Source organism: Equus asinus, chromosome X (assembly GCF_041296235.1).
Source record: "Equus asinus isolate D_3611 breed Donkey chromosome X, EquAss-T2T_v2, whole genome shotgun sequence".
NCBI lineage: Eukaryota > Metazoa > Chordata > Mammalia > Perissodactyla > Equidae > Equus > Equus asinus.
In genome coordinates this window covers 10,452,737-10,480,045 of record NC_091820.1, presented here as the reverse complement: position 1 = coordinate 10,480,045, position 27,309 = coordinate 10,452,737, and the positions used below count along the sequence as shown (strand labels likewise).

The window sequence follows — 27,309 nt, the reverse complement described above, 5'->3', positions numbered from 1 at the left end:
TATTTAATCAGTATTTATTCCCATGTAGTATGCTAGGTTTTGGTGACACAGCACCAAATAAGGCACGGCCTCAATTCTCAGGAGTTTTATCATTGAGTAGAAAAATTCTGAGAAGTAAATTAGCAATTGTAGAGTAACACGTGTCACGAACACTGGGATGGCCCAGTCCAGTGACTGCTCCAGGCGGGAGAATAAAGGCCTGGCCACCTTGGCCCAACTTCCGACAGCTCAGAAGAGCCATTCTAGCTCCTGAAATGCCCGCGGGGTCCACAAAGACTGTTGTTAGGCAACTTCCGGCACTGTCTTCTTGGCTTTCCCCTGCTTCCGGGACCCGCTGAGGCGCCATATTTGGTGGTGAACTCCTTGTTGCTGATCGCCCATGGGCACCAGGATCCACCAGACTTATTCTGCCAAGGTGGAGGCTGCTGTCAACCGCCTAGTTAACCTGCATCTGCAGGCCTCCGACACCTACCTCTCTCTGGGCTTTTATTGCGAAGGCAGCAATGTGACTGTGGAGGGCCTGGGCCACTTCTTCCACGAGGTGGCTGAGGAGAAGCGTGAGGGCGCCCAGCGTCTCTTGAAGTCCCAAAACCAGTGGAGCAGCTTCGCCCTCATCCAGGATAGGCAGAAGCGGTCCCCAGATGAGTGGAGTGGCAGTGTGGTTGCCATGGAGGCTGCCATCGTCCTGGAGAAGAACCTGAACCAGGCCGTTTTGGATCTGCATGCTCTGGGTTCTGTCAACACAGACCCCCGTCTCTGTGACTTTCTGAAGAGCCACTTCCTAGAGGAGAAGATGAAAGTCATCAAGAAGATGGGCGACCACCTGACCAACCTCCGCAGGCTGACAGGCCCCAAGGCCAGGCTGGGCGAATCTCTCTTCCGAAGGCTCACCCACAAGCACAACTAGGAGCTTCGAGAGCCCAGCAGCCTTTGAGCGACTCCTCTGCATTCCCCTGCCATCGGGATTTCTGCCTGAGCCTCTTTCTCCAGCCAGGAGGCAACTTTTTAACCACCCTGAAACCCTCGCCCAAGCCGTGGGACCAAATAGAAACAAAGAAAGGTTCTTTTTGTAGAAGGGAAAAAAGGTTCTTTTGCAGAGGCTGTGAGGGGAAAAAAAGTATGCGGAATAGCATGAAGGATTTGTAGTCTAATTCTCTAGATTTTCTAAAGAAATTGTTCCTAACTTTTGTGAATCACCTGTGTACATTGAGATAAACCATGTTTTCTCTGTCAAGAAAAACACATTTATTCATAAAATGTTGCATTCAATTTTAGGGGTTTCATAAGTTATCTGAAGCCATTCTGGGTACTGGATTAAACTCTATTGTTCTAAAAGTTATCTTTGGTTTTGCCCAGCAGAGCAGAGAGCTGAGTATCTTGACTATATGATATTGTGCCTCTCCCATCCCCAAACTCATGATAAAATTGCTTTTCCTGATTTTCAAGTTGATGTGATGCCATCTGCCTATATTAAATACAATAAGAGCGAGCCCTGTGAAATTCACCTTTGTGTCTCCCATTAGGTTGCAACTGAGAACACTGATTATTACCTCATACACTGACTTCTTTATGAATCGTCTCGAGAAATTTCTTTCTGGTCTTAATATTAGGAATAACAGTGCTTTGCTTGGGTAATTGGTTTGCTTTTGTTTTGTGGACACGGTAAGTGATGTAACTACGTTTCCTTTTCTGACTGCCTGCTAGAAAGCTTTGAGCCAAGTATGTGGTCCACCCAGAGAAAATGAGTAGACTTGTATAAGCATTTTTGTATAAGCTTCATTCCTGGTTCTTTTGTTACTAATTTCTTGGTGCGTTTTATGGATTACTTTAAGCCACCTTATACCCTTTCTGGAACAAGATTGTGTATAAATAGACAGATAAATAAAGTAAACTTTAAAAAATGCAGATTAAAAAAAGACTTGTTAGGCCACATCCAAATTCATCCAAATTCTCTCTACCCCAGTGGTTCTCAATTGGGGGTGATTTTGCCCCTCCACCAGCCACCACAAGGGATAAGTCTGGAGATATTTTTGGTCATTATTGGGGGGGGGTGCTATTCGTGTGTGTCTGCTACTGGTATCTGGAGGGTAGAGGCCAGGGCTGCTGCTAAACATTCCACAATGCACAGGACAGCCCCACAACAAGGTATTACCCTGTCCGGAGGTCAATATGCCACGGTTGAGAAACCATATTCTACTCAATCCTTTTCATAGGTGTTGGTCCAAAGGTCATTCCTTAATAATCATCCTGCACCCTAAACTCCATCACAGAGTCAGCTTTCTGGGGAAGACACAACAGGATTACAACACGAAACCATTTGGTTTTATGTGTGTGTGTATAAGAAAGAGAGTGGTATGTATGTCTTTAAATGTATTAGTATGGAACAAAACTGGGAGGACATACACTAAATATAAAGAGTAGTTATTTTAAAGTACTAATTGGAGTGTTTCTTGTTTCCCTTTGTGCTTAAGTACCTGTGTTTTCTGAGATTTATGCTTTTGTTCTTGTGTTTGTTTTCTTCTTGTGTTTTGTGCATTAAGCACGTTACTTTTGCAGTTTAGGAAGGAAAATGTGGTAATTGCAAAGAAAGAGGACATGGTCAATAGCATCAAACTCTGCAAAGAGGCCAAATGATAGTAGAGAGTGGTTAGGAGACTGTCTGCAGAGAGCCTCAGTGAAACAGCTGCGCTGCAATGGACATGCTGGAAGAGAAATAGCAGTGGGCTGAGTGGAAAGAAGGTGAGGGAATCTAAGTAGCCCAATTTTTACAGATGTAGGACCAAAAAGAGAAGTAGAGGGGCCAGCCCAGTGGCGCAGTGGTTAAGTTCACACATTCCACTTCAGCGGCCGGGGGTTCACTGGTTTGGATCCCGGGTGAGGACATACCTCCGTACCGCTTGGCAAGCCATTCTGTGGCAGGCATCCCACATATAAAGTAGAGGAAGATGGGCACAGATGTTAGCTCAGGGCCAGTCTTCCTCAGCAAAAAAGAGGAGGATTGGTGGCAGATGTTAGCTCAGGGCTAATCCTCAAAAAAAAGAAAAGAAGTAGAAAGAACAGTAAGGAGGGTGAGGTCAACGAAAACTATTGTAAAGATCAGAGAACCTGAGCAGGGTTAATGCTGATGAAGGGGCCAGAAAAGAGAAAGGTGCAGATGTGAGAGAGAAGTGTGTAACTGAGGGAGCAATGTACCTGTGAGGACGTGGGGTTGGATCTAGAGAACACGAAAAGGGATTGGCCTAGGCAGAAGCCAAGATACCTCTTCCTCTAAAACAAGAGGCACAGTGAGTGCAGAGTTCAGATGGCTATCGGTTCCCAAGTAATGAAATGTACCTGGTCATCTTCACTTTGTCAGTAGGAGGTGAGGTCATCGGCTGAAAGGGAGAGTCTAGGGGGTGAGGAGGGGCTTATGAAGAAGGTGAAATTAAAAGGAAATTGTAAGAGAACCCCAAAGAGGAGCTTGAAGCCATGCTCGCTAGGGGATGCTCCTGGGAAATCGACCTTTCCTTTACGCAGCTTCCAAGTAAGACCTCAGGACTGTTTGCAGGTGGTTTAGCACCACTCACTTTCCCCAGGAAAGGGGACTGGCTTCTCCACAACACTCAGGTGGCAGAGGGGTACCAAGGGTGGGGGGATCCAAGAAGCCCCATGAGGTTAGCTATGGCTTCCCACACCTGGCAGGACCATCCATACCTGTACATCCCTGAGGGAATCTTTGGGACCCTGGTACCACAGTCTGGGATTATTCTGTGCTCCTTCCTCCTTTAGGTAACGGCCTCTGTAGATTTCCTTACCCCGGGGGATTTAAAGAAATTCCACATCCTCTCACCAGGACTTTTGGCATCTGGGACAGGCAGGAGCAGATGTCTCCAGAGTGTTAAAAAAACAGGACATGTCAGGCTGCATCGGGAGCCTTGTTTTCTCTCAGGACTGTCTTCCCGTCCCTCCCAGACATGCCTCTCCCACTCTCAGGTTACACTGATAGGAAACTGCTGTGGCACATGGCCTTAATAGACCTTGGAATTGTAGATGCTCTGTTTAAACGAATGGTTCTCAACTGGGGATGATTTGGCCCCTCAAAGGAGATTTGGCAATTTTTGGTTGTCACAAATGGAGAGGGGAGGGATGGAGTTGCTTCTAGCATCCAGTGGGTAGAGGCCAGGGAGGCTGCTAAACATCCTATAGTGCACAGGACAGCCCCACAACGAAGAATTATCCAGCCCCAAATGTCAGTAGTGCCAACGGTGAGAACCCCTGCTTTAAAGAGTTCCTCATCTGAAAGGACCCTTTAAAGTTTTGCTAAAATCCATTTAAGGGTTATTTGTAATTTGAGGTTTATACCAGAGACAAAATACCAAACGAGAGTGAAGAATGATAGGATTTAAAAATTTCCACTAGATGGCGCCAAAACACAAGCAAAAATCCAACTTTCTACAGCCATCACTTCAGAATCCAGTTTCTCTCCCTGGTCAGCCTTCTGGAGTAACAATGCCCATCCTTTTCAAATGAGATTGTCACTTTTTAGGTGCTTAGTGTTACCCATCACCAATATTTTTATGCAAGTGAATTAAACTGAATAATAACTAAAACTCAGCCTGGAAGATGGAAAGAACAGGGCCACTTCCTTAATCAGCTACGGAGTTTCCATTCCCTGTAGCAACAAGGATGTGGGAGAATCTGCTTGCTTCTTGCTGCCTTCTTTTAGCTAACTTTTAGCTGGGTACCTAGCCAGCAGACAATTCTAAGATTCCTTTACCCTTAGGATGGCTGAGTGATCAATTTCTGGCCATTTGTGGGACTTGAGCAGAAGTGTTGTGGGTACCTTCTGGGTAGTACCCTTAAATCAGTGGTTCTCAACTGGGAGTGACTTTGCCCTCCATGGGACATTTGGCAATGTCTGAAGACATATTTGGTTGTCATAACTGGGAGATGCTACTGACATCTAGTGGGTAGAGGCCGGGGATGCTGCTGAACATCCTGCAATGCAGCAGAGCCCCCAGAACACAGAATTATCCAGCCCCACATATGGATTGTGCTGAGGTAGAGAAACCCTACTTGTAAAGCCTCAGCTTCCCCATTGCACTGGTGGGAAGGAAGGTGCAGTGGAGCATCATTTTGGACCATGTGGGCCAAGGTGACAAAGCGGGGAGCATGGAGCTACAAGATAGGTGGAATTTGAGTCCTTGACCACATAGATCTACCTTACCACTCTGGACACGTTACACCCAGAGAGACAGAAATACATTTCTCAACAGTTTGAGCCACTCTTCTTCTGGGTCTCTGTGACAGCAGCTGAAGTAAATCCTAATACCATAGTACATTCATTATATAGCTATATACACACTCAGAGTACTACAGCATATATACTCATAGTACTCCAGTAACCACTCCACCTGAAACATATCCACACTGGGCCTGTTTTGTTCTGTCTTTCCCGGGGCCCCCTGGGCTCTTTCTCCCTGGTACCTTACCCCTCTTCTCTCTTTCCTCCCTCTCCTGATGTGGCTTCTTCCCTGTGGCAGAGATTCCACCAGGCCCCAACTGATTTGTCAGCCTCAATCCATACCTGACTTTTCCCAGAAGACACCACACTCCTACCATCCCATCCCCAATCTATCCATAGAGATCTCATTTCCTCCCACATCCATTTTCTAGACAGGCGAGGAAGCAACTTGTCTAAAATAACCCCACCTCAATATATGCACACCTTCTGGCCCTCACCCTGCTTTCTTTCTTCATATAACTTACCACGATGTACAATTATATTATTTGTTTATTGTCTATGCTCTACTCAACAGAGTTAATTTTGGGAGGTCAAAAACTGTCTTGTTCACCACTGTATATCCAGTAAATAGAATACCACTGTCCAATAGAAATATATAAATATGTAATACATGTGACATAGATTATTTTAAATATCCTAATAGCCATGTTAATAAAGTAAAAAGATAACGGTGAAATTAATTTTAATATCTTATTTAATCTAAACAGTCCTTCCCTGTTATCACTAGTAAAAAATGAGATATTTTACATTCTTTTTCTCATACTTCTTCTTCAAAATCCACTCTGCAATCTACCCTTACAGCACATCTCAGTTCAGACTACCACATTTCAAGCTCCCCACGGCCACATGTGGCTAGTGGCTGCAATGGACAGTGCAGATACAGAAGAATAATTGACACATAGTAGGCATCCAGTGCATCTTTGTTAAAGTTAATATCCTTCTATACTATTTGAGTCTTCTATAGCATAGGAACAGCATGGTAATAATGTCCACACCATTGATATAGCCATCTCTTATTAAGCATTTGCTTCCAGTTTTCACTTTTTAAAATAATTCTGCAATGAACATTCAGTTTATGTGTTTTTCCTTGGAATAAATTCCCAGAAGTGAAAATTCTGAGAGAAAAGTATGCCCCCTTTTAGGGCTCTTGCCACATTTTGCCAAATTACCCCAGAAAAGCCACGCCACTTAGACTTCAAGTGGTTTATGCTTCGTTATTAATGAAACTTCTTCAACGCTAACAGGGCAGGTATTGCTGATAATGACTGTGATAACTCTCACGTTAATAGGTACTATTTTTGTCTGCTATAATGCCCCAGGCACTGTGCACTAGCTATTATTCACACCTTATGGGCAAGAACCCGGGGCTCAGGGAGCGCTAGAATCACACTCAAACTCAGATCTGAGCGAGTCTATTTCCAAGGCCTGGGTCTTCCCCCCTGGAGGACCACCCTCCGTTTTAGTTTTTAAAAAAAGGAGGGGCTGCCCCGGTGGCGTAGTGGTTAAGTTCCCCTGCTCCCCTTTGGTGACCTGGGGTTCGCGGGTTCCAATCCTGAGTACAGACCTACGAACTGCTCATCAAGCTGTGCTGTGCTGGTAGCCACATAGAAGTCTAACTAGGACCTAAAACTAGGATATACAACTGTGTACTGGGGCTTTGGGGAGAAAAAAAAGAGAGAGGAAGATTGGCAACAGATGTTTTAGCTCGGGGCCAATCTTTCTCACAAAAAAAATAATAAAAACCTTTAAAAAAAAAAAAAAAACCAAAGGAAAGACAGTGAGATGAGGATGAGAGAGTTGGCAGAAGGGCGAAAATCAAAGACCAAGGAACTGTTGCGGAGACGGGCGGCGAAGAAACGACCCTCGTCTTCCCGCCACACTACACCCTTCGGAGCGCAAGTCACCGCCCGACCCGGGCGGAAACCCGGGTCCCAGCCCGGCACCCCAAACCAGGCGACGAACCCCATCTCCCAGCCCGCCACCCGCCAAGCTCCGCCCCGAGAGGCGGGCGCTCATCCCGCGCCAGTCTCCCAGTGTGACGCAGAGCGCTGCGCGGATGTGACGTCAGCCGCGGCGCGGGCGGAACTTCCGGCGCGCCGTGGCCACGTGCCCGTACCAGAAGTCCGCTTCTAGTCGCCCCGGCAACAGGTCCTCCCACTCACGCCCTCTCAGTCTCCTCCCCGAAAGTAGGCCCCTGCTCGCCCACCGCCCAGGATCCGCAAGCTGCGCGCCCACGAGGTGATTTAGGGGACAACTGGATTTTATTTGGGGACTAAGGGAGGAGCCTCATGGCCCCGGGGCCTGGCTTTTTCTGAGGCCAGGAGAACCGAGGGCTTGGCTGTGACATTGTCGTCATAATTATCACCATCCCGCGGCAAAAGGTGCGGCCAGAGGCCCATGAGGTTCCTGAATGATAGCTGGTTTACTGTGAGAGGGGACTGGTTCCAGAGGCTCTCGGCTCTGCAGTGCTTCACAATCAGTGGATGACTTTTAAGAATTATGATGCCAGGGCGCCCATTTCCGGACCAATTAAATTCAAATCTCTAGAAGTGGGGCCCAGGCATCGGCATTTTTATCAAAGCTCCGCATGTGATTATGATGTGCCGAGTAGCACTGTGGTGAGCTAGGTCTGGAAGGTGCTTTCGGACTTCGCCCATCCAGCCTGGTCCCAACGGAAGATCCCCCAGGGCAGCCTCATCCGTGGAGGGATGTCTAGGATACTGGCCCATCTACTCAAAAATTGGGGTTTTCTTTCTTTTCCCTCGCACCATGACCTCTGTGGGAGGTCAGAGGTTTTAGTGGAAGTTATCTGGAGAATATTTGGTACTTGTGGTCTTTTATGCGCATTACCTGTGGAGGTGGAGAATGTCTTTGCCCACTTTTCTTCCTCAGTAAATAAGTGGCCAGTGAAGTACCTTCTAGCTCTGAAATCCTGAGAATCCTTTAGTACAGATCAGATGGTTCTGAACAATTTTATTTTTTTCAGGAATGATTTTTAAAATTTTTTCACAGGCTAGGTTCTGTATTCGGCTGTTTTGCACGTAAGTCAGAACAACATTACTTGAAAGTCTAAAGATTAGTAACACTTCTGGGGTTGTTTACTCTCAGGGCTCTGATGAATTGTGGGTTGGGGATAACCTTTAAAAATACAATTTATACTAATATAGTTTATCAGAGAAACAGTCCCCTTGGGATAGCAAAGCAAACAGAAGCTATATTTTAAAAGTTTGTTAGTAACTTTGGATAGGCGTAAGTGAAGGCAGGTTCACAGTAAGGGATACAAATCCTCTCTGTGTTCATTGCTAGCCGGGGAAGAGATACAAACTAAAGCTCTAGAGAGAAATTTCCATTCTGAAATTGTTTTACAGATGGTGAAGAATGATTTTGTTTTTTAGGATCCAACAGTTAAAGAATAGGGTGAAATAAGGATGGGGGAGAAATTGAACAATTCAGGCTGGAGTGGAGGTTGGAGAGACTAAAAATTCGGTGCAGAACTCTTGGAATTCCTTCTCTACAGTAGGAAATCCAGCCAGAGAACAGTTGGACAAGTGAAAAAAAGAGCGTAACTGTAGTTGACCAAAGGTCAGATGAATTGAAAGTATCCTTGAGAAGATGAATGTATTTAAACATCTGTTTCCTAAAAAGATTTGGAGTTTACAGTCAGAATTATTGGGGTAACTAGCTACTCCATGATTTTAGGGAGGGTAGAGGTAGGAGGAGAGAATGTTATCTGGATACAACAGACAATGTCAGCAGCATCCAATGGCAGGAAATATTAGCCATGATTTTTATGCTGGAAGGAAAATAGAAAATTTAAAAGAAGTAGATTGCAGAATCCATGCGGACAAGTAACTGATTAACTGCCCAAATAAGCGGGACATAGTGAATGCCAGATAAATTGAAAAAAAAGGAGCGATTAACATGGGATTACCATGTATGTGTCTATAGAAGTAAAATTTGCAATAAGGCACCTGAAATCTACTGGTGGTCTTAACTACTTTAAACTAGTCATGGTTTTTGCTAACATGCTCATAACTTGCATTGCCAGCCTGTTCAACCCTCATTCCTTTGTGATCATGCCAGGTTTTGCTGTGTGAGGGATGTGCTTGCAGTGAAACCAACTTACCTGTTTCCTCTTTTGAGCTGTATTATTATTATGTCCTTCTCAGTTATCCCAGTTTTCAGCTATTCCATTGCATGTTGTGTTCATGAGTCAGAGGGTAACTTTGTTTTTGAGTGGCCTCGTATTTCACTTCTGCTTCTGACTTTAGTCACATAGGGATTTGCTGACCTCGCGAAGAAATCCGTTCACAATTCCATCACCCTTGCTGACGAATTAAACGATGCCATTCTGTGGGTGGAATGTCGTTTGTATAAAAGAACGGTCAGCTACATCCTTTCAGTCTTTCTCCTTCCACATACTGTGCCTTTTTTGTGACATTACCTCTTGCAACATCCAGAAGACAATACATTGGGGTTTGGGCTTGAGGGAATGAAAAGGAAATGAAACTGTTTTTTGGCTCCCTCGCCCATCCGTTTTAAGGGTGGCAGTTAGAGTCGGAGAGTTGCAGGCTTTTTGAACACAGTAGCGTGTGCACCTGTAGGAGGCCTGTGTCTGGCCGAAAGATGGAGCTTGGACTCCTGAGGGTGGAAGGCGATTCAGACTTGAGCCATCTTTGTTTCCAGATCACTAAGCAGGGACCATGCAAAGCCACAGGAGGGAGCCCATGAGGGCATCAAGGCAGATGAACTTGCCATCAAGCAGCCGGGGGAGGAGGCAGGAAGCCATGCTCTCAAAAAACCTCATTGTATTATTTATCTTCGTTGAGGAAGTTCCTACTGGTGTATGCATGATTGGAAGGCAGCTTCTCTGATAGGGTTATTACTGCATATACAGAAATTCCTTAGAACTGCTTATGACTCAATTTATGTAATTCACATTTCTCACCATACATGCATTTATTTTGAGCCATCTCTAGCAGACCCCGTTCCTTCTCCCTGGAAACGGTGTGTACTGAAGGCCTGGTTAGATCCCCCAAACTATCTGATTGGCTCAGAGAGCCACACGGGTGGGAGCCTTGTGGGAAGGGTTTGACTTTGGGGGCTTTAGCCCACATAACTTATTTAATGATTGACTTTTAATGTGTTTCTGTGCAAAACTCAAAGCAGGTGAGTTTCCATGTATTTAATTTTCAGAATTCTAGTGGAAAAGGAGAATAGAGAGGAAAATCCAGTTACTGAATATACATTATCATTTTGAGGGGAATTTGTGTTTTTATTTTATTTATCTGGTTGCTGTGACACATCCTAGATCCTATAAGACCATAAATATGCAGTAAAAAGAATATATGCGATGTCACTACCTTTCAGCAAAGCCACATTACTTATTTGTGGAACTTTTTAGTAATTTGATGGAAATAGTCACATTTTGTCTGTTGAAAACTACAAAGCTCTTGTCTGTTATTCTTCAGTATATTTATGCATTTAAAAATATGTCTCCCAGGATAAGCAGATTCATTGAAGAATGAGTGCATTTTTTAAGAAAGGCTATACCGGAAAATATATGGTTGAAGACTCAGAGACACTGTCTTGCTTGTGGGCCTCGGCAGTGTTTCATGAATGACCTCAATGCTGGTTTTTTCCTTCCTTCTCTGGTGGTTGAGGACAGACAATGAATGCTGTCTCTGTACTCGCCTGGGCTCAGCTGGGTAGTGACTGTGATGCCATTGTGCTCACTGGGAGGGCTGCCCGCTTGGTAGTGCTGTGGATCCTGGCCTGCGCTGACATTGCCCATCTCTTTTCTTTCAGCTCCACCATCCCATTAGAAGAAAAGTTGCTGTTCAGTCCACAAAGACGTGTGCCATAAAAGAGTAGGAGACACTCCCAGGGAGGTGAGGAATGAAAGATAAAGACCATTGAAAGGGCATCGAAATCTGCTGCGGCTGGAAGCTTTCTTTTCTTTGAGATGGTGGTGGTGTCTGGAAGTGTTGCTATAATGTCTGGAATTATTTTCATGTGGGCTTTTCAGGCACCCAGGCAGTTTTATTAGGTCCTTAAGCACTCTCTGGAAAGAATAACCAGCTTTAAAAAGTTAACAGGACCCATTTTTAGAGGAGGTTCTCACCTTCCCTTGGGAGCTGACTGATGCCATCAGCAGGGAAGGGTACGTGTTCCTTCTTCCAGGGAACAGACACTCGGCACTCTCCCCTTCTTCCCATCCTTGTGGGGTTACTGTCTAGCACCTGGCAGCTAGCAGGGTCTCTGTCAGAAATCAGGACGCTATATGTGCCTTCTAAGCCCTGTTGATTGATACTGTTTTATAGGAGTTTTTTTTTTTAATTTAGTCTTTAAATGTCTATGTAGATCTTTAAGAAATGGCCCAATTTCCTTATTAGTCATGGAGAAGATTCTTCGGTCCCAAATATTAGGAACTGGTCACCAAGATTACTATTGGTCATAATCACTGTTGTCTTGCTTCCACTAGCCTCATTCTGAGCCCAGTAATTTATGAGACGTGAGAATCACGAAGTTCCTCTGCTGATGTCCAAGTGGAAAGTGAGAAACGATTAGGGTGCTCAAGATATGGAGGGCAGAGTTTATACAGCTTAAGAATGTGTTAACATAAAACAGGGGTGGGCAAATGATGGCCCATAGCTTGTTTTTTGTACTGCCTAGGAGCTAAGAATGATGTTTACATTTTTAAAGGGTTGGTTTTTAACTTAAAAAAAGAAGAAAAATATGAAAAATTTGTGACAGAGACTGTTATGTGGCCCACAAGACATAATATTTACCATTTGGCCCTTTACAGAAAAAAATTGCTGGCATAAAATACCAAGAGTGATACTGGATATAGTGAACTAGTAATAATTAGAAGGCTCTGTGCAAGCTACTCTTCCTTTAGATGTGTTTTTCTGTACCTTATTTGATTTCTGAGAGATTAATTAGTCATTCATTCTCAGGAACGATTTTTAATTGAATATCTGTAGGATTTTAAGAATCTTAAAAATACTTAAAATGTAGAAGAATATGATACATAGGTTTTGGAATTTGGGGAGGGAAATAAAGAAAGGCAAGGGTGAAATGAGCATATTCAACATACAGCCCCAGGACTCTCAACTTGCTGGAGGATGGCAGCAGATTTGATTGTAAGTGTCCCAGTGGCCAAAACAATGAGGAAAGCATAATCAGAATAAAATCGATGACAAAGTTGCATGTATGCCATCATTAATATAAATTCATCTTTCCTTTATAGCCTGGGTCTTAAAAGAGTCTAGCACCTTAGCTGATTAGTTGCTGTCCTTTATAGAGACTCGGCACTTCTGGTCCAAACGCTGGAATTGGCTTTTTTCAGTCATCTCAGCTCGTTGTGCTGGCTGCTTTCTTGCAGACGTGCTCAGAGTGTGCCTTGCATGATCTCTGAGGCGTGTAACATGGCAGCTCTTCTATCAAATTATTTGTTGAATCAAAGGCATAAATAAGTAAACTTCTCAAATTAGCACTCCTTCCCCCTTTTTAATCACAGCCATTGGCATTTGAGCAGCCTGGCGAGCATGATGGATTACACTCGCAGCCCTTAAACAGTTGTGTCCTTTATCGCGCATGCCTACACGTCCAGCTCTGCAGCGTGGAACTACTTATAAGCCATCTTGTGCATTTTCAGGCTGTTGGTACTACTACTTTTAAAGCCAGGCTGGATTTTCCCAATTATAAATAAAACCAGAATTTTCCAAGGTCTACAGTAGTATTCAGTCACAATGTTTGTTAAATACTTGAGGCTGTCAGATTTCCCAACTCGGAATAATTAATAGTTACATTGATCTGGTTCTAAGTACATTTTATAAGGCATAGACGTCTGGATTCAAAACTTTGAATTTCCACAAGAGATGCCGACGTCTGCTAGACTTCTCTAATTTAATTCCTATGCTACTTGTTAATCTCTAAAGCAAATTTGATTAAGACACACATGGAGTTCACTTTAATGTCATTATGTGCTGCTGGCTCTCAGAAAGCTATTCAGTTTTCAGTGATAGAAACATAAAACGTGGCTGGAGTGAGTTAGCCCCTTACAGGCTTCATCTGACCGTTTAGCACTCAAGTGTGTACTGATTTCCACCGTGATTTCATTTGTGTGAGTTTTACTCCTCTGGGTGTTGAGCCCCTTAATGGTGTTGGCTGTTTTATATTTCTTAGTAGCGTGTAAAGCACATAGCAGTTAGCCAGGTTTTCAGATAATTGTTCATGTTTTAAAACTTTAAATTACAATTTTAAAGTAATGTGAATTTAATCTAGACATATTTTCACTGCATTTGTTAGTTTTTCCAGTTTACATTCACTGCGTATGTGTATATTCCTGAATTTAGGACAGAGAACAGGAAGTGTGGACTATGTATAAGATAAATTTACAAGAGATCATGGCAACCCTCTTGGAAATACCCCATTCGAAAGCTTATTATTCTTAAAAAGAAAGTGAATGGTTCTCTTTAGGCTAAATCTTAAAAGATATGGTCAATTTAACATCTCAGTTTTCCACATTAACCATAGCAAAACATCTGATAGAGATTACAAAATAAGTCAAGTCTATTTCTTAAGGCTTGGAGATTTTTTGATTCTACTCTATAATTAGGCGAAGTAGGAAAAAATAGAACTTCTTCAGCATCTGATTTCCAAAGTTTCAAAACCCTGGGAGCTGTTTGCTCAGCAGCACGTTTTTAGTGGTTTCATCTCACAGATGCTTAAATTCTCCTGCATTTTAGGATATTACTTTCGTTTAACTTTTTTAAAGCACATTCTGGTGTAGGCTGGCATTTTAGTAGCTCTGAACTCCTGAATTGGAGGGGAAAAAATTAAAAGTCTCTTTTAAATAGGTTGTAAAAGGTGCAGCTGCAGATAAACTTTACCTTAGATATTTCCTGCCATATCAGTAACTCACAGACAGGTAGGTGGAGGGGGAGGAGTAAATCCTGGCAGGGCGAGGCTGCTGGGCAAAGGCAGGCTACACGGTCGCTTGGTGGAGAGTCTCCAGGGAATAGTTTCTCCTCCTGCAAAGACATGGAGTGGTTAGGCAGGGAGAGTGTGGTGCCACATGCTGGCTGAGAGATGCTAACGGCGATCAAAACCAAAACGAGGCCTATTTGGGGGGCTTAAAGCCCAGGGGACAACCCAGGCTGGAGAGATGTCTTGTTTAGAGAGGCTGCTCCAAGTCCCAGACCTGAGGCAAGACCCACCAATGGTTTCCAGTGAGTTGGCGAGATGTATTCTGTTCTGTTCAAGCCTCGGGGACAGCCAGGGTTAATTTAAATGGGCATTGGCATGAGTTAAGAATTAGTAAATAAAGTCATGGTTGTACATTTTTAGTTGGTGTTCTGTATATTTTTTATATATATATTCTGATTCTGTGTTCTTTTCATAGACTTTACTTTCAATAGGGAAACAAGTACTCGAAAAATGCAGCGTCCTTTGTGCCACTTAATCATACCTAAGGGGACCCCTCCTTTTCAGACCACAAGGTCATAAGCCAGGTGCCAGGGTCTTGTGGTAGGATGTCGTCTGGCGATCAGGCACGGTACTGGGAAGAAGCAAGCTCTGAGGAGCTGCTTTGCAAACCGCGAAATCGCCATGCCTCTCACCCACCTGTACTGATCAGGTGTTTGCGCTGTGGTTGTTCTTTCCTAGTGGCAGTGCCCATTTGGACTTTCACAGTCAGAGATGGCGGCAAAGGTAAGTTTTTTTTAAAACTCATAAGAGAGAAAGGTAAATTTTAGTGTTTACAGTTTTGGTGTTCTCATTCCAGGATGGAGGAGACCGAAGAAATACATCAGAAACCTAAAAGTAAAAGCACCACTGAGTGTGTTGCTAGCCATCCTTTGTCGCAGGCACTGACGAGTGGGCCAAGCCAGCAGGTGTTTAGGGTGCAGAGGGGGAGGGACCAGGGAACATCCTGCTCATTAGTCCATGTGGTTCTTGGCAGGCTGTTTCTAACTTGGAACTAGTCACTTAATTACAGTGGATAGAGAGGGCCAAGGTGATAGACATCAGTTCCTTATCTCACCCTGCATCTGTTAGTTTGCAAACTGGCCCGTGTACACAGAGGGCAGGGAGAAACCGAAGAAAGAGGCAGGCCACTCCAGACTGGTAGGTGGCAGGTTATTAAGCATGGGAACATACTTAGGAGGCTCATCTTGGGCTGCCGCAGGACAAGTAAACCTCCACACCTCCTTGCGAAATCTTAACAGTTTATATAGAGGCCATACCATCCAGATGGTCTCAACCACACATTGCTCTCTCAAGGCTGTGTCCTTGAAAACGGTTCCCACTGTGGGAATGGTGGGAAGAGCGTACATTCCATGCACAGGGGAGGGGGTGAGGAGCCTCCGATTGCCCAGGTCCAGTTCTTGGGTCAGCTGGTGGTCACGTCCTCTCTATGACCTCCTCCAACAGCATCTTATCTAAAAATGATCATTATTAGCCTCTGTTCCCACTTTATAAGGGCCATAATCTTAAACTAATTGTCCTGTGCATGCTTCATGTATACATACTTCATAGCAAGCACGCGTACACTTGGTGTCCATTGAGGGCAGGGACCTGTCCTTTATCCTTTTTGGCCCAGTAGCATCCAAATGTCAAGTAGGTATTTAGTGGATACTCAGTCGCTACATGTTGGTTAGTTGATTAGATGTTTGAGGGTTTCTCTTGAGAATGAACTGTGTGGTATCTAGCCTACCCCTCCCTTTGTTTTGTAGGCAGTATCATCGAAAGCTGCTGAGCCTTGGTCTGCTCATCCAGTATATGCAAGATACTGGCAACATTATCAGCAAGCGATGGCTTGGATGCACAGCCACCAGAACGCCTATAGGAAAGCCGTAGAATCTTATTTCAGTTCCCCATGGTACTTCCCTCCCGCAGCTCTTTCCCAAAGCTCTCATGCTAACGAGGGTGGATCTCCTCAGTCCTTCTATGACCATCATTCAGCATCCCAGGGCTCCGGATGCAATTATTCACATTCTAGAAGGTCTGGGCAGCATCCGCATGACAGCACAAGAGAAGACCAAACTTGGTCCGCAGAGGAGGAGGTGGAGACCGAGTCAGATGGGGGTGTGGAATGTGACGTGAGCAACATGGAGATCACGGAGGAGCTCCGCCAGTACTTCGCAGAGACCGAGAGGCACAGGGAAGAGCGCCGTAAGTTTTGGCCTCTGTCTCTGCGTCCTTCCTTTCCTTGCCCCGCCTTCCACGTTGTTTTCTTCCCTAGTCTCTAACATTATTTTAGAACTCCTCAGCAATGTTCCAGATCCAATCGTAAGACTGGAAAAGATATGGTGATATTGCACCTCAATTATATTGGTTTCCAGAGTAGTTTTAATACAGGACTTATTTTTAGTTCTAGAACAAAGCTTATCCTAATACTGCCTCTGCCATTTACTGAAGGTTAGACACCACCAGATGGGGTGTGTGCATGCGTGCATGAGTTCCCTAATCTACACAGCAGTCCCTCGAGGTATTAAATCCATTTTACAGATGTGGAAAGTGAGCCTTCAGAAAGTGAATTGACTGGTTCCGTGGTACACAACTAGTAATTTCCTCTTAGGGTTCAAACCAAAGTCTGTCTGACTCCAATTCCTGTGCTTGTTCCTCTAGCACAAACTCAGGGATTAGGTTTTGTCCCTAAGACTGCTAGGTTCCTAAAATCCTGCTGCCAGCTCACCGGTCCACAGCTCGGAGACTGCACGGTGCTCTAGAGCTACCAGATCGTGAATATCAAGCTCCCTTCTGAGTAGAGAGCCCGGCGAACCTAAACAGAATAACAAAATGCCTGGTATTCAAACCTTTCCAGTTTGATCCCACATTGAAACTCTGTCCCCGGACGTAGAGAATTGTGAGAATGGTCTTCTGTCTGCAGTGGGAAAGCAGTTTTCTTCTTGTACTGTCTTACTAACTTGCTATGAAGAACTAGAACTGCTTTGTGTGCTCTCCTTGCTATTAAGATTCACCAGCCCCTTTACACTGTCAGAGTCTCTAACAGATATGCCTTTCTCCTTCTTACAACCAGTATCCAGTCTCCATGCTGTTTTTATTGAGCTCTAATTATATTTTACCTAGAATTTTCTAATAAACAGAAACATAGACTCCTGGGAATGGGCGAGTTTCGTTTCCATCCTGAATGATCTGTATTTTCCTAATGATGGGCTCGCATTTATCAATCCCCTCTGGGTGCCAGGAACTGAGCCATGGGCTTTGTATAAAGTCTCATGCCCTTGAGTGTCTTTTCCTGTGACTCTTCACTAAACTCCTCATTCAGATTGGTGGTTTTTACCTCCTTTCTTTTGATTAAACTGTTGACGACTTTGATGCGTATTCAAAAGTATATCCAAATAAGTATTTTTAAAACAATACTTTCTATTACACATAGAATACATTTCTTTCCTCATCTCCAGAAATTTTACCTTTTTTCAAAATACGTATAAAATAATCATTAGTCTCACTTAAAAGTATACAACGAATGAGGGAGAGTAAGCATTGAAGCATGTCTGCATTTAGTTAGAATGCCGTTAAGCTTTTGAAAAAGAAAATATGATGGAGATAAGGCTTATTTCTGTCATCCTCACCAGAAGGTAGAATAACATGTTTTTCCCACCGGAGATGGATGCTTTTATGATAGAACTTGTAATTAAGGATGGGAGCACATCCCAGTCATCTAAAAGGATATTTTGAACTATCTGCTAATTTAAAATAAATCTGATATAGTTATTCAATACAAAATAGATCTGAATGAAATGAAAATAAAATAATGAAATGGGTCCTTCCAATCAAAGAAGCAGTTTGGTTGAAAATAAAATAATGAAATGTGCCCTTCCAATATAAGCAGTTCAGTTACAGATATGGTTAAGAACCATCCCAGTTCCTCCCTCTTACCTTTGTCAGGTAGAATTCTAGGTAGGTAAAAAAAAAAAAAGTCAGTAAAATTACCTGCAAAGTTGTGCCTGGCATTTGATGTTATTTTGAATGAAGGAAGGAAGGAAGGATTTCCATATTAATTATGAGCCTTAAATCAAAGGTTTTCAAATATCCCACAAAGTGCTAAACTTGCCATGGTTCTGTGGGACATTTTAGAAAGTGAGTTAGGGGGCTGGCCCCGTGGCTGAGTGGTTAAGTTCGCGCGCTCCGCTGTAGGTGGCCCAGTGTTTCGTTGGTTCGAATCCTGGGCGCGGACATGGCACTGCTCATCAAACCACGCTGAGGCAGCGTCCCACATGCCACAACTAGAAGGACCCACAACGAAGAATATACAACTATGTACCGGGGGGCTTTGGGGAGAAAAAGGAAACAATAAAATCTTTAAAAAAAAAAAAAAATACAAACAATTTAAAAAAAAAAAAAAAAAGAAAGTGAGTTAGGCTTTGACTGCTTTATAAACTTGATGAACCTCATATTTTGTTGGATATTATTCCTAAATCTGCTTAGTTTACTTCAAGGCTTCAAATTGCACTATTATCATCGCTGGTAATGGGTTGAATTGTGTCCCCTAAAAGAAAACATTTGTTGGAGTCCTAACTCCCCCAGACCTCAGGATGGGACCTTATTTGGAGATAGGGTCTTTATAGAGGTAATCAAGTTAAATGAGGTATGAGGGTGGGTCCTAGTCCAATATGACTGGTGTCCCTATGAAAGGGGAAAAATTCGAACACAGAGAGAGGCACGCACCCAGGGAGAACGCCATGTGAAGACTGGAGTTCTGCTGCCACAAGCCAAGGAAGTACCAGAAGCTAGGAGTGCGGCCTGGAACAGACCCTTCCCCAGGGCATTCAGAGAGGGCACGGCCCTGCTGACACCCTCATCTCAGGCTTCCCGCTTCCAGACTGGGAGACAATACATTTCTGAGGTTCTAAGCCCCCCAGTGTGTGGTGCTTTGTTATGGCAGCCCTAGGAGACTAATAAAATCATCCTGCGAGAATTTTCTTTGTTCCCAAATGCAGTCAATGAGTGGGACATAAAGTGAACCACATAGGTCTTGCGATTACTGTGAAGAAAATGTGGAGCGTATTTGTTTAACCATGATCTAGATAGAAAACCAAGAAAAAAGGAAATTTTATGAAAACTATTACAATCTACATCTTTAACCTTACTCCCCAAAATTTGCATTATCATTAGTAACATTATCCAGAGACAGCTGTGGCAGAACCACTCAAATGACAGGGTTCTAGCCTAGCTCCACCACCTACTAGCTGGAGGTTCTTAGCCCCTTGTGGGCCACCTGCCCTGTTCTGTGCCTCAGTCTCCTCACCTGTGAAATGGGGATCCTAGTTAATGGAGTGGTAATTATGAAGATTAAATAAGGTGATAAGAGGAAAGTTATAGACCAGTGCTTGGTACAAAGTCAGTGCCCAAGAAATGTTAGTTATGGTTAGTTGCTAATAACTCATCCTTTGATGTGGATTATTAACCATAAACTGGTTTTGCTCTGATACTGTTTGTCTTCATTAGTGCTTGATTGAGATTCCGCATATTTTTAGTAAAGATTTTCTATGGCTTCAAAAAAAGTCATGTATGCCTGCTCTGCACTTTTCAAACTCTTAAATTGACTTAGAATATTTAAAACATAAAGTGCTGCTGTCTGTCAAGTTTAGTTGTTAGCACACTTTTGTCGAAGTAGTCATTAACACAACTTTTAGTTCTGTTTCAAGGGCATTCTTGCTTGATATAACTTAATATAGTAAAATGCATGGAAAAATGAGCCCTCTCCATATTACAGACAACAGCGTTAAACACATCGAGCTCCTGCTTCTTTGTGGTTTTAGAATGTGTCATTGTAGCATCATTGAAAACGACTTGGCATAGGGCCTCTGCGATGCTTTTGTGTCCTGCAGTCTGTCCTGAAAGCATTATCAGGTCCCTAGGAGATGGGAGAGTTGTCTGGCGAGGGCGAGAACAGGCTGTGGTGTCAGAGTCTAATCTTCCCGCCACAGTCTTGATCTTTACTAGAAGAAGCTGCTGGGGCCTGACCCTGCACCACCAAAAATAGCAAGCAGTGGTGTGCCAGTGTTATTTTTTTCACCAGCACGCTTGGTGGTGTATAGGACGAATACGTGTTCCTTCGAGCAGTAATGAATGATGGAATTCAGATGTAAGTAATTCGAATGCCCATGGTGTTTTCCAATCCATTACCTTCACTAGGAATGTTCATGGAGGTTTAGTTACATACACAGTTGGGAAATGTTGTAGCAGTGATAAGGGACCTGAACAGCGTGAATACTTCCTTAAAGTTGTTTTCTTTTGCTCTTTGAACCACTAGAAGCTACTTATTCATTAAGGGAAAATTCAGCTTTGAATATGAATTGTTTAGAGAACACAGAACTTTATAAAATACTACGAGCAAGGGAAAAGGTAGCTGAACTTAAAAGATTTTTCAGTATCATTCACTTCCGCAGGAACATATATGTTACACAATTCATCATCATCTGTGTCTTATTTAATATTTTCTTAGGATAAAATCCTTCAGACTGAACAGCATGTTCTTGTGATCACTGCTCTTCCAGATAATCTTGAATTTAACATATTTCAATGATAAAAACAAAAAAAGTTAAGTAGGATAAATAAAGAACTCCTTTTGTGCAGTGGGAACAGGCATGCTTTTGATTATGTTATATGTCATCATTTCCTAATGAGGTATTTCCGTTATTTAAAAGTTCAGTGGTAACATTGCTTATGGGAAAGTAGGCGGTTGTGAAGTTTTAAAGGTCAGCTGTGTTTTCAATTATTTCTTAGGAAAAATGTTTATTGTTAGGTTAAGAAAAGTATTTTTTAGTCATAAATAACCATCAGTTGAGACTGCAAGGTTATAGTCCTAATATTTAGAGGGAAAATGAGTGAAAGTTATCATTCCCAAAAGAGAAGAAGGCCCTCCGAAACAAACACTGCCACTGTTGTCTCAGGCTTGACCCAATCTGAAAATTATCACCTGTGTTTGGGGGGTATCTGTTGGGTCAAAACAGGGACATATTCACAAAAAGCTTAAACCCAGTTGGGAAGAGGAGAGAAAATCAAACTTAAAATGTTATCTAGAAGAGCTTTCAATGGTGTGGTCCATGGGTACTTTTGCAGATGAGAGGTAGAGCCAGTGAACTGGCAGTCAGAGGAAGAGCCCACGGGGTGGTCATGGAGAAATGGAGTGTACTCTAGGCTTTGAGGGATGGGTCGATTGGGAAGGAGAGAGAAAGAAAGGGGTTAAGTCCATTCCTCACTTAAAAAGTGCTCTTCTTGCCACAGGGCCCAGGTGTGTTTTTATACGTTTGATGGGAGACATCTGCTCCATTGTGTTGTGTCCACTGGAGTAGGAAGGTTTGAGACGCTAGTTTTCATAGTGAGCCTTCAGTCAGTAGGCTGGAACCCCATCTGTTTCGCCCTCTGTCCACCCTCTGTGGAAAACCTAGAAGATAGAGTAAAGCTTATGGCCCAGTATTTAGTGAGCCATTTCGGTTTAGTCAATGAGATTAAAGTGTGGAGTCATACTGATGGAGCACAGTTCCGTCATGTGTGTTTCGTCTAGCTCAGGTGTTCGGAAGTACATCAAGCCAGTGAGAAGACACGTGCAGAAGGCTGGAGAAAAGTGGAAGGGAGGGGTGGAAATGCACTTTATTCTAAAAGCAAAAATGGTCATTGTCCACTGACTTCAGGATTATATTTGTCGTGGAGCAAGGAGTGAGGATAGAAGACCCAGCAGAAATGGCTCCAGGTCTGCTGGCCGGCACCTGTGTTCTGGGTGTGTTGGTGACAAACCAGAAATGCAGCATTTGTGATATCAGTCAAGTCTGTGCTTTCGCTCGGTTGTGTGAAGATCATTAATTCTGGCAACACAGCAGAGAATATAATCAGAAAGACATGCTAATCCTAGAAAAATGAGGGAAAATAGCATTCTTTAACACTCATTTGTCTTAGTGCTTTGTCCTCCAAAATGTTCTGCCTTTGGGCTAGTCGTTTGTGGAATACTGAATGAATGTCTTCCTGCTATGTCAGGTTCTCTAAAGTCTAAGTCACTTCCCAGGATTTAGTTTTTCCTAGATATACGTTAAGTCTGCATTGGTAGCATCTTGTAAATGTGTAGACTGAGGTGAAAAATATCAAGGTTATGTATCCTGAACTTAGATGGAATCCGGTAAAGTTTCTCCTTAGTATAATACCGTTTTTCTTGTTTTAACCGTATATGCATATTAACCCTTACGTTAGTTTTAGGACTGCTGTAAGAAATTACCACAGGGGCCGGCCCAGTGGCGCAGCGTTAGGTGCGCGCACTCTGCTTTGGGGGCCTGGGGTTCATCGGTTTGCATCCTGGGCGCCAACATGGCACAGCTTGGCAAGCCTTGCTGTGGCAGGCGTCCCACATAGAAAGTAGAGGAAGATGGGCATGGATGTTAACTTAGGGCCAGTCTTCCGCAGCAAAAAGAGGAGGATTGGCAGCAGATGTTAACTCAGGGCTAATCTTCCTTAAAATATATATGTTTGTATATATATTTTTTAAAAAAGAAAGAAATTACCACAAACTGGCTTAAAACAACGGAAATTTATCCTCTCACAGTTCTGGGGGCCAGAAGTCCAAAATCAAGCTGTTGGCAGGACCACACTCCCTCCAAAGGCTCTAGGGCCTGTTTCTTCCAGCTTCTGGGGGCTCCTGGCATTCCTTGGCTTGTGGCTACACAGCTCCAGTCCCCGCCTCCATGTTCCCATGTTCTCCCCTGTGTCTTTAAGCGGCTTTTTCTGTCTCACATTAGGACACTCATTGGATTTAGGGTCCACCCTAATCCAGTATGATCTCATCTTAATCTTTCCCTTAGTTACATCTGTAAAGAGCCTCTTTCCAAATAAGGGCACATTCTGAGGTTCCAGGTAGATGTGAATTTTGGGAGGACACTATTCAACCTGCCACAACCCTATTGTAAAGCTGAAATCTATAAAGATATTCTGATGTGCATGAAAACAAATTCCCATGACCAAATATCCTACAAGAAAAAAGTCCGTGGTAATATTGAGTCCCACTGTTGTTTTCAGTAAAAATGACCAGCCTCCCCATGACAGGGCTCCTGTTCAGTTACGTCTGAAGGGTCATGTTCTACTTCTCGACTTCAGTCAGATGACTCTCCATCTGGTTGGCTCAGCCCTCATCTTGTTTTGACAGGATGAAAAACTGCCAGTGATTGAGAATCCTTTCTTTCATTGGGAGGAAGGAAGCAATAAATAGAAAATAGAATAAGTGGTTGCTTTCAAATGAGTGTATTCCATTCTAAGGTTTGCATGGTCCCTAAGTCAGTATAAACTAAGTACTTTCAGATGCTAGCTTAGCCTCCAGTGCCCAGCCAGTCTGAGGGTGTTTGGTTTTAAGCTGACTGGCTTTCAAATTTGTAGTCTAGCCTTAGAACATCTTTTTTTTCTCATTGTGTAAGTAGAGGCAAAGTGATTCAAATGTAAGGGAACAAGGTCAGACCCCAACCCATTGGTGCCCCTCCCCTCCTCCTTCCCTGCCCAGCCTCTTCACCGCAGAGGCTCTGAGGAACCTGCTGGAACGGAGCTCTGCCCAGCACCTTTTGAGATCTGAGCATCTGTTTCTCTATCCCTGAGTTACCATCATTTTTCTTTAAAAGCATTTGGAGGAAACAATTCTTTACAAAAAATAATGTATGGCCTTTGTCCGAGCTTTCTCTGCACAGTCATTTCCTGAGCACCTGCTTTGCATCAGTCCTCCCGGGGCTGGGGTTAGGAGTGAGTACAGGTGACAGTGCCCCCCCATAGATGACTCCCGCAGAGGGGTCCTGGCTCTAGCCAGTCTGTCATTGTGGGAGACAGGCTTCCCACCCCTTACTGTGTTTTAGGGCAGCTGCCCACTATGCAGAAAACCAGGAAACCTCCAAACATCTTGCAAGGCAGTGAGGGGACAAAGGTTGGGCCTTAAATTTTCATGAAAAAGCCTGGATGGGAAGGAGGCTGAGTCGAGAATTGAGAGCAGAGGGCTGTGTGTCTTATTCTTTTACTGTTACAGTGTATGAACTTTATTAACTAAAACCCTGTGATGGTAACCCCTGAGCACATGCTGCGTGCCAACTTGGAAAATTGCACGGGCTTCATTGACTGCCGGCTGGGCTTGCTTTGTATTAACGTAGTGTTTCATCCACAGATGTCAACAGTAAGAGAAAATGTCTCTTGACATAGAATTGTTAGACCAATTTAATACCTGTAAGATAGCTTTTATCAGAAGGATAGCAGAATTTTTTTTTGAGGTAACATAGGCTTATAGCGTTATATAAATTTCAGATGTACATCATTATATTTCCATTTCTCTGAAGACTACATCATGTTCACCACCCAAAGTCTAATTGCTATCCGTCAATTAGAAGCATAATTATAACCACGTTAAATTATAAGGACAGGAAAAATAAAGATGCACAAGTAAAAAAGGTTATATTCACATATCCTAACGGCAGAGAGCAACACTTACTAAGATAGCAAAGACTCCGGCGTTTATTAAAACTTCCAAACTCAGAGACTCAGATTTAGACAGGAAGTTCAACATCTGTTGGGTCATTAAGTCTGTTGGTAAGGCTAATTATAGTCTTGGGACAAATTTGAGAGTAAAAGGACTGTGGTCTGGGACCTTCTGTCCTCTAGATGTAGAGGCTCTGAGGCCCCAGCAGCCCCTCACGTCAGCTTGTTTCCTCCGAGCCGATGAAGAAACCAGAGCCCAAGGACTGATAACATGTCCAAGGCTCTCCTGGGTGGCAGAGGGCAACTGTTGTCCCTGGCTTGTGTGGAAATGCCAAGCCTTCAGAAGAGTAGTCTTGAGGGGGGCAAGGGGCATAGAATTTAAACACCTATGAGAACTGAACAGTTTATATCCTGATGTTTCAAACTTGGCAAAAAGAACAAAAATGAGAAACAAATGCTGTTGACCTCTCATTCGTTTGCATAGTAAAGGCCAATATTTTGGTTTAGTTCTGCATTTCATAGTAAGTCAATTATATCTCTTTTCCATGGATAAAGTAACAGATTGCATTTATTGTGTGTGACAGTCATTTGGCATATCCGTTTATTACTTCCTTATGTCAAAATAGCCTGCAGATGTGCTAAGACAGAAACGGCCGTATACATTGTTCATAATGTTTCCAGGTTTATAAAACTTCCTCCCTCCGGGTCCAAGGCGTGAGTTATAAAGAACAGGATTTATGAGGGACTGCAGAGCCACATAAATATCTTCCTGTTCACACTTGATTCACTCACTTTGGTGTTCCCTTCCATACTAAGCTTTCATTCTGCTACTTTTTTTTTAACAAGGAAAGAATGATTTATATCATTGTTTTATTCCCCTACAACCATCTTGACTCCTTAGTTGGTAGCATTCCTCTTGGTAGCAATAGTAGCTACAGATGTGCGCATTCTACTATCCATTTAGAGTAGCTTACAAAAATCTATGTCAGTTGGCTAAATTTTACCTTATGCAGCATTGGTGTGTTGATTTTTGTGTTGTTTCTATTTACATGCGAATTAAAGTTAAGATATTAGGACTTGTTAGAGTAAAACATATAGAGGGGAGAATAAATTGAATAAATATTTCTCGCTTTACAAGAATCCGTTTAAATTAGTAGGATTAAGAGCAGATATCGCTTGGAATTTAGCCTAAGCTCACCTGTGAAGTGAAGCGGACAGTCCGATCCCGTTAAGGCGGAACTCTGCACGCTGGTGTGGACTTGTTAATATAGCAGGAAGGTTAAAGTCGGAGCTCTTCCTTCCCTTCACAGAATTGCCTTTTCTGGGCCCTTTTACCTTCAGCAGTACTGAATTATTTCACCCCCCGGTGCCTGGTCTGATTTGTGCTTGGGGTGTGAGAGGCTCGTAGCCCCTCGCCGCAGTTCTGTAGTGCCTAGCACTTGCTCTTTGCCAGATGCCCTCAAATCAATACCTCTTCCTAAGGGCTGATGGTTTTCCCCCATCACCTCATTTCGGATGGGAAGTACTACTACTTGCAACCTTGGGCTTTGCAGGAAGCATTTCATTTCTCTGCTGGCCTGGCACAGAGTTTAAAACCAAGTGAGCACCACCGGCGTTCCTAGCCCAGCAGGCCTGGGCGGCCGAGCAGGTGAAAGAGGAGAGGAACCCAGGTGGTTTCATCTTCTGTACTTTTAGGGCTCGTGGCAGAGGTTTGATAGTTTGGGGTGACATTTCCTTGTGGTTTTTTGCCATTTCTCTAGTGTATAACCCCCTGATAAGTGAACGGTGCGCTCACTAAGGAGATAATGATAATATGCAGGTCGTGCCGCAGAATCTAGTGAACATCTCAGCTGGCACAGTGGGGCCACACTTCACAGTTGGGGAGAGAAAGCGGAGGGAAGTCAGGGGGCTGCCTGCTGAATGGCGGGCAGCAGCCACATCCCCAGTTCACCATTCCCCTCCTGCCCCTCGGCTCCCTCGCAGGGCGGCAGCAGCAGCTGGAGGCAGCGCGCCTGGCCGATTACGTGAACGCCGACCACGACCTGTACTACAACCCGCGCCGCTCCGCGGAGCCCCCGGCCGAGAGGCCTGGCGAGCGGCGCCAGGCAGAGATGAAGCGGCTGTACGGGGACAGCGCCGCCAAGATCCAGGCCATGGAGGCGGCGGTGCAGCTGAGCTTTGACAAGCACTGTGACAGGAAGCAGCCCAAATACTGGCCTGTCATTCCGCTGAAGTTCTGAGCCCGGGGCACTGGGTCCCCAGCCATCACCCCCTGCCTCCGGATTCACTCTCTTCATCTCTCCTGTGCGTTTTCCCAGGAAAGAGAAATGAGCATGTTCACCAAAGTCCCAGTGGGCCCCTCGTGGTGGGGGGAGAGGTGACATGTCAGCCACTTTGAAGTTGGCAGGACGTGTACTGTTCGAACCTGAGAGATTGTCTTTTGACATCTTTATAATTTCATATAAATTGTACTGGGTTTTGATGTCAAGAATAGTGTTCATTCATTAAAGTTCTCACTTAGAGATACTGGCTGGTTTTTTGCCTTTTTCTGTTTTCTTCTC

The 27,309-nt window shown here is 43.8% G+C and overlaps 1 protein-coding gene and 1 pseudogene across 8 annotated transcripts; both read left to right on the top strand.

Moving 5' to 3' along the window:
• The first annotated feature begins 202 nt into the window (after positions 1-202).
• On the top strand, positions 203-907 carry LOC106841571 (ferritin light chain pseudogene; annotated as a pseudogene).
• Positions 908-7,350: 6,443 nt separating this feature from the next.
• Positions 7,351-27,270, top strand: GEMIN8 (gem nuclear organelle associated protein 8). Of its 8 annotated transcripts, none has more exons than XM_014857677.3 (6): positions 7,384-7,522; positions 11,093-11,175; positions 14,957-15,001; positions 15,075-15,183; positions 16,024-16,462; positions 26,732-27,270. In XM_014857677.3, exons 4-6 carry the CDS (start codon positions 15,076-15,078, stop codon positions 26,986-26,988), a joined length of 804 nt encoding a protein of 267 aa, XP_014713163.2. In that variant the 5' UTR covers positions 7,384-7,522; positions 11,093-11,175; positions 14,957-15,001; position 15,075; the 3' UTR covers positions 26,989-27,270. The 8 variants fall into 8 exon arrangements, with proteins under 8 accessions (XP_014713165.2, XP_014713164.2, XP_044620377.1 ...); XM_044764438.2 differs by having other exon boundaries at positions 7,485-7,665; XM_014857679.3 differs by lacking the exon at positions 15,075-15,183 and having other exon boundaries at positions 7,351-7,522.
• Positions 27,271-27,309: the final 39 nt, after the last annotated feature.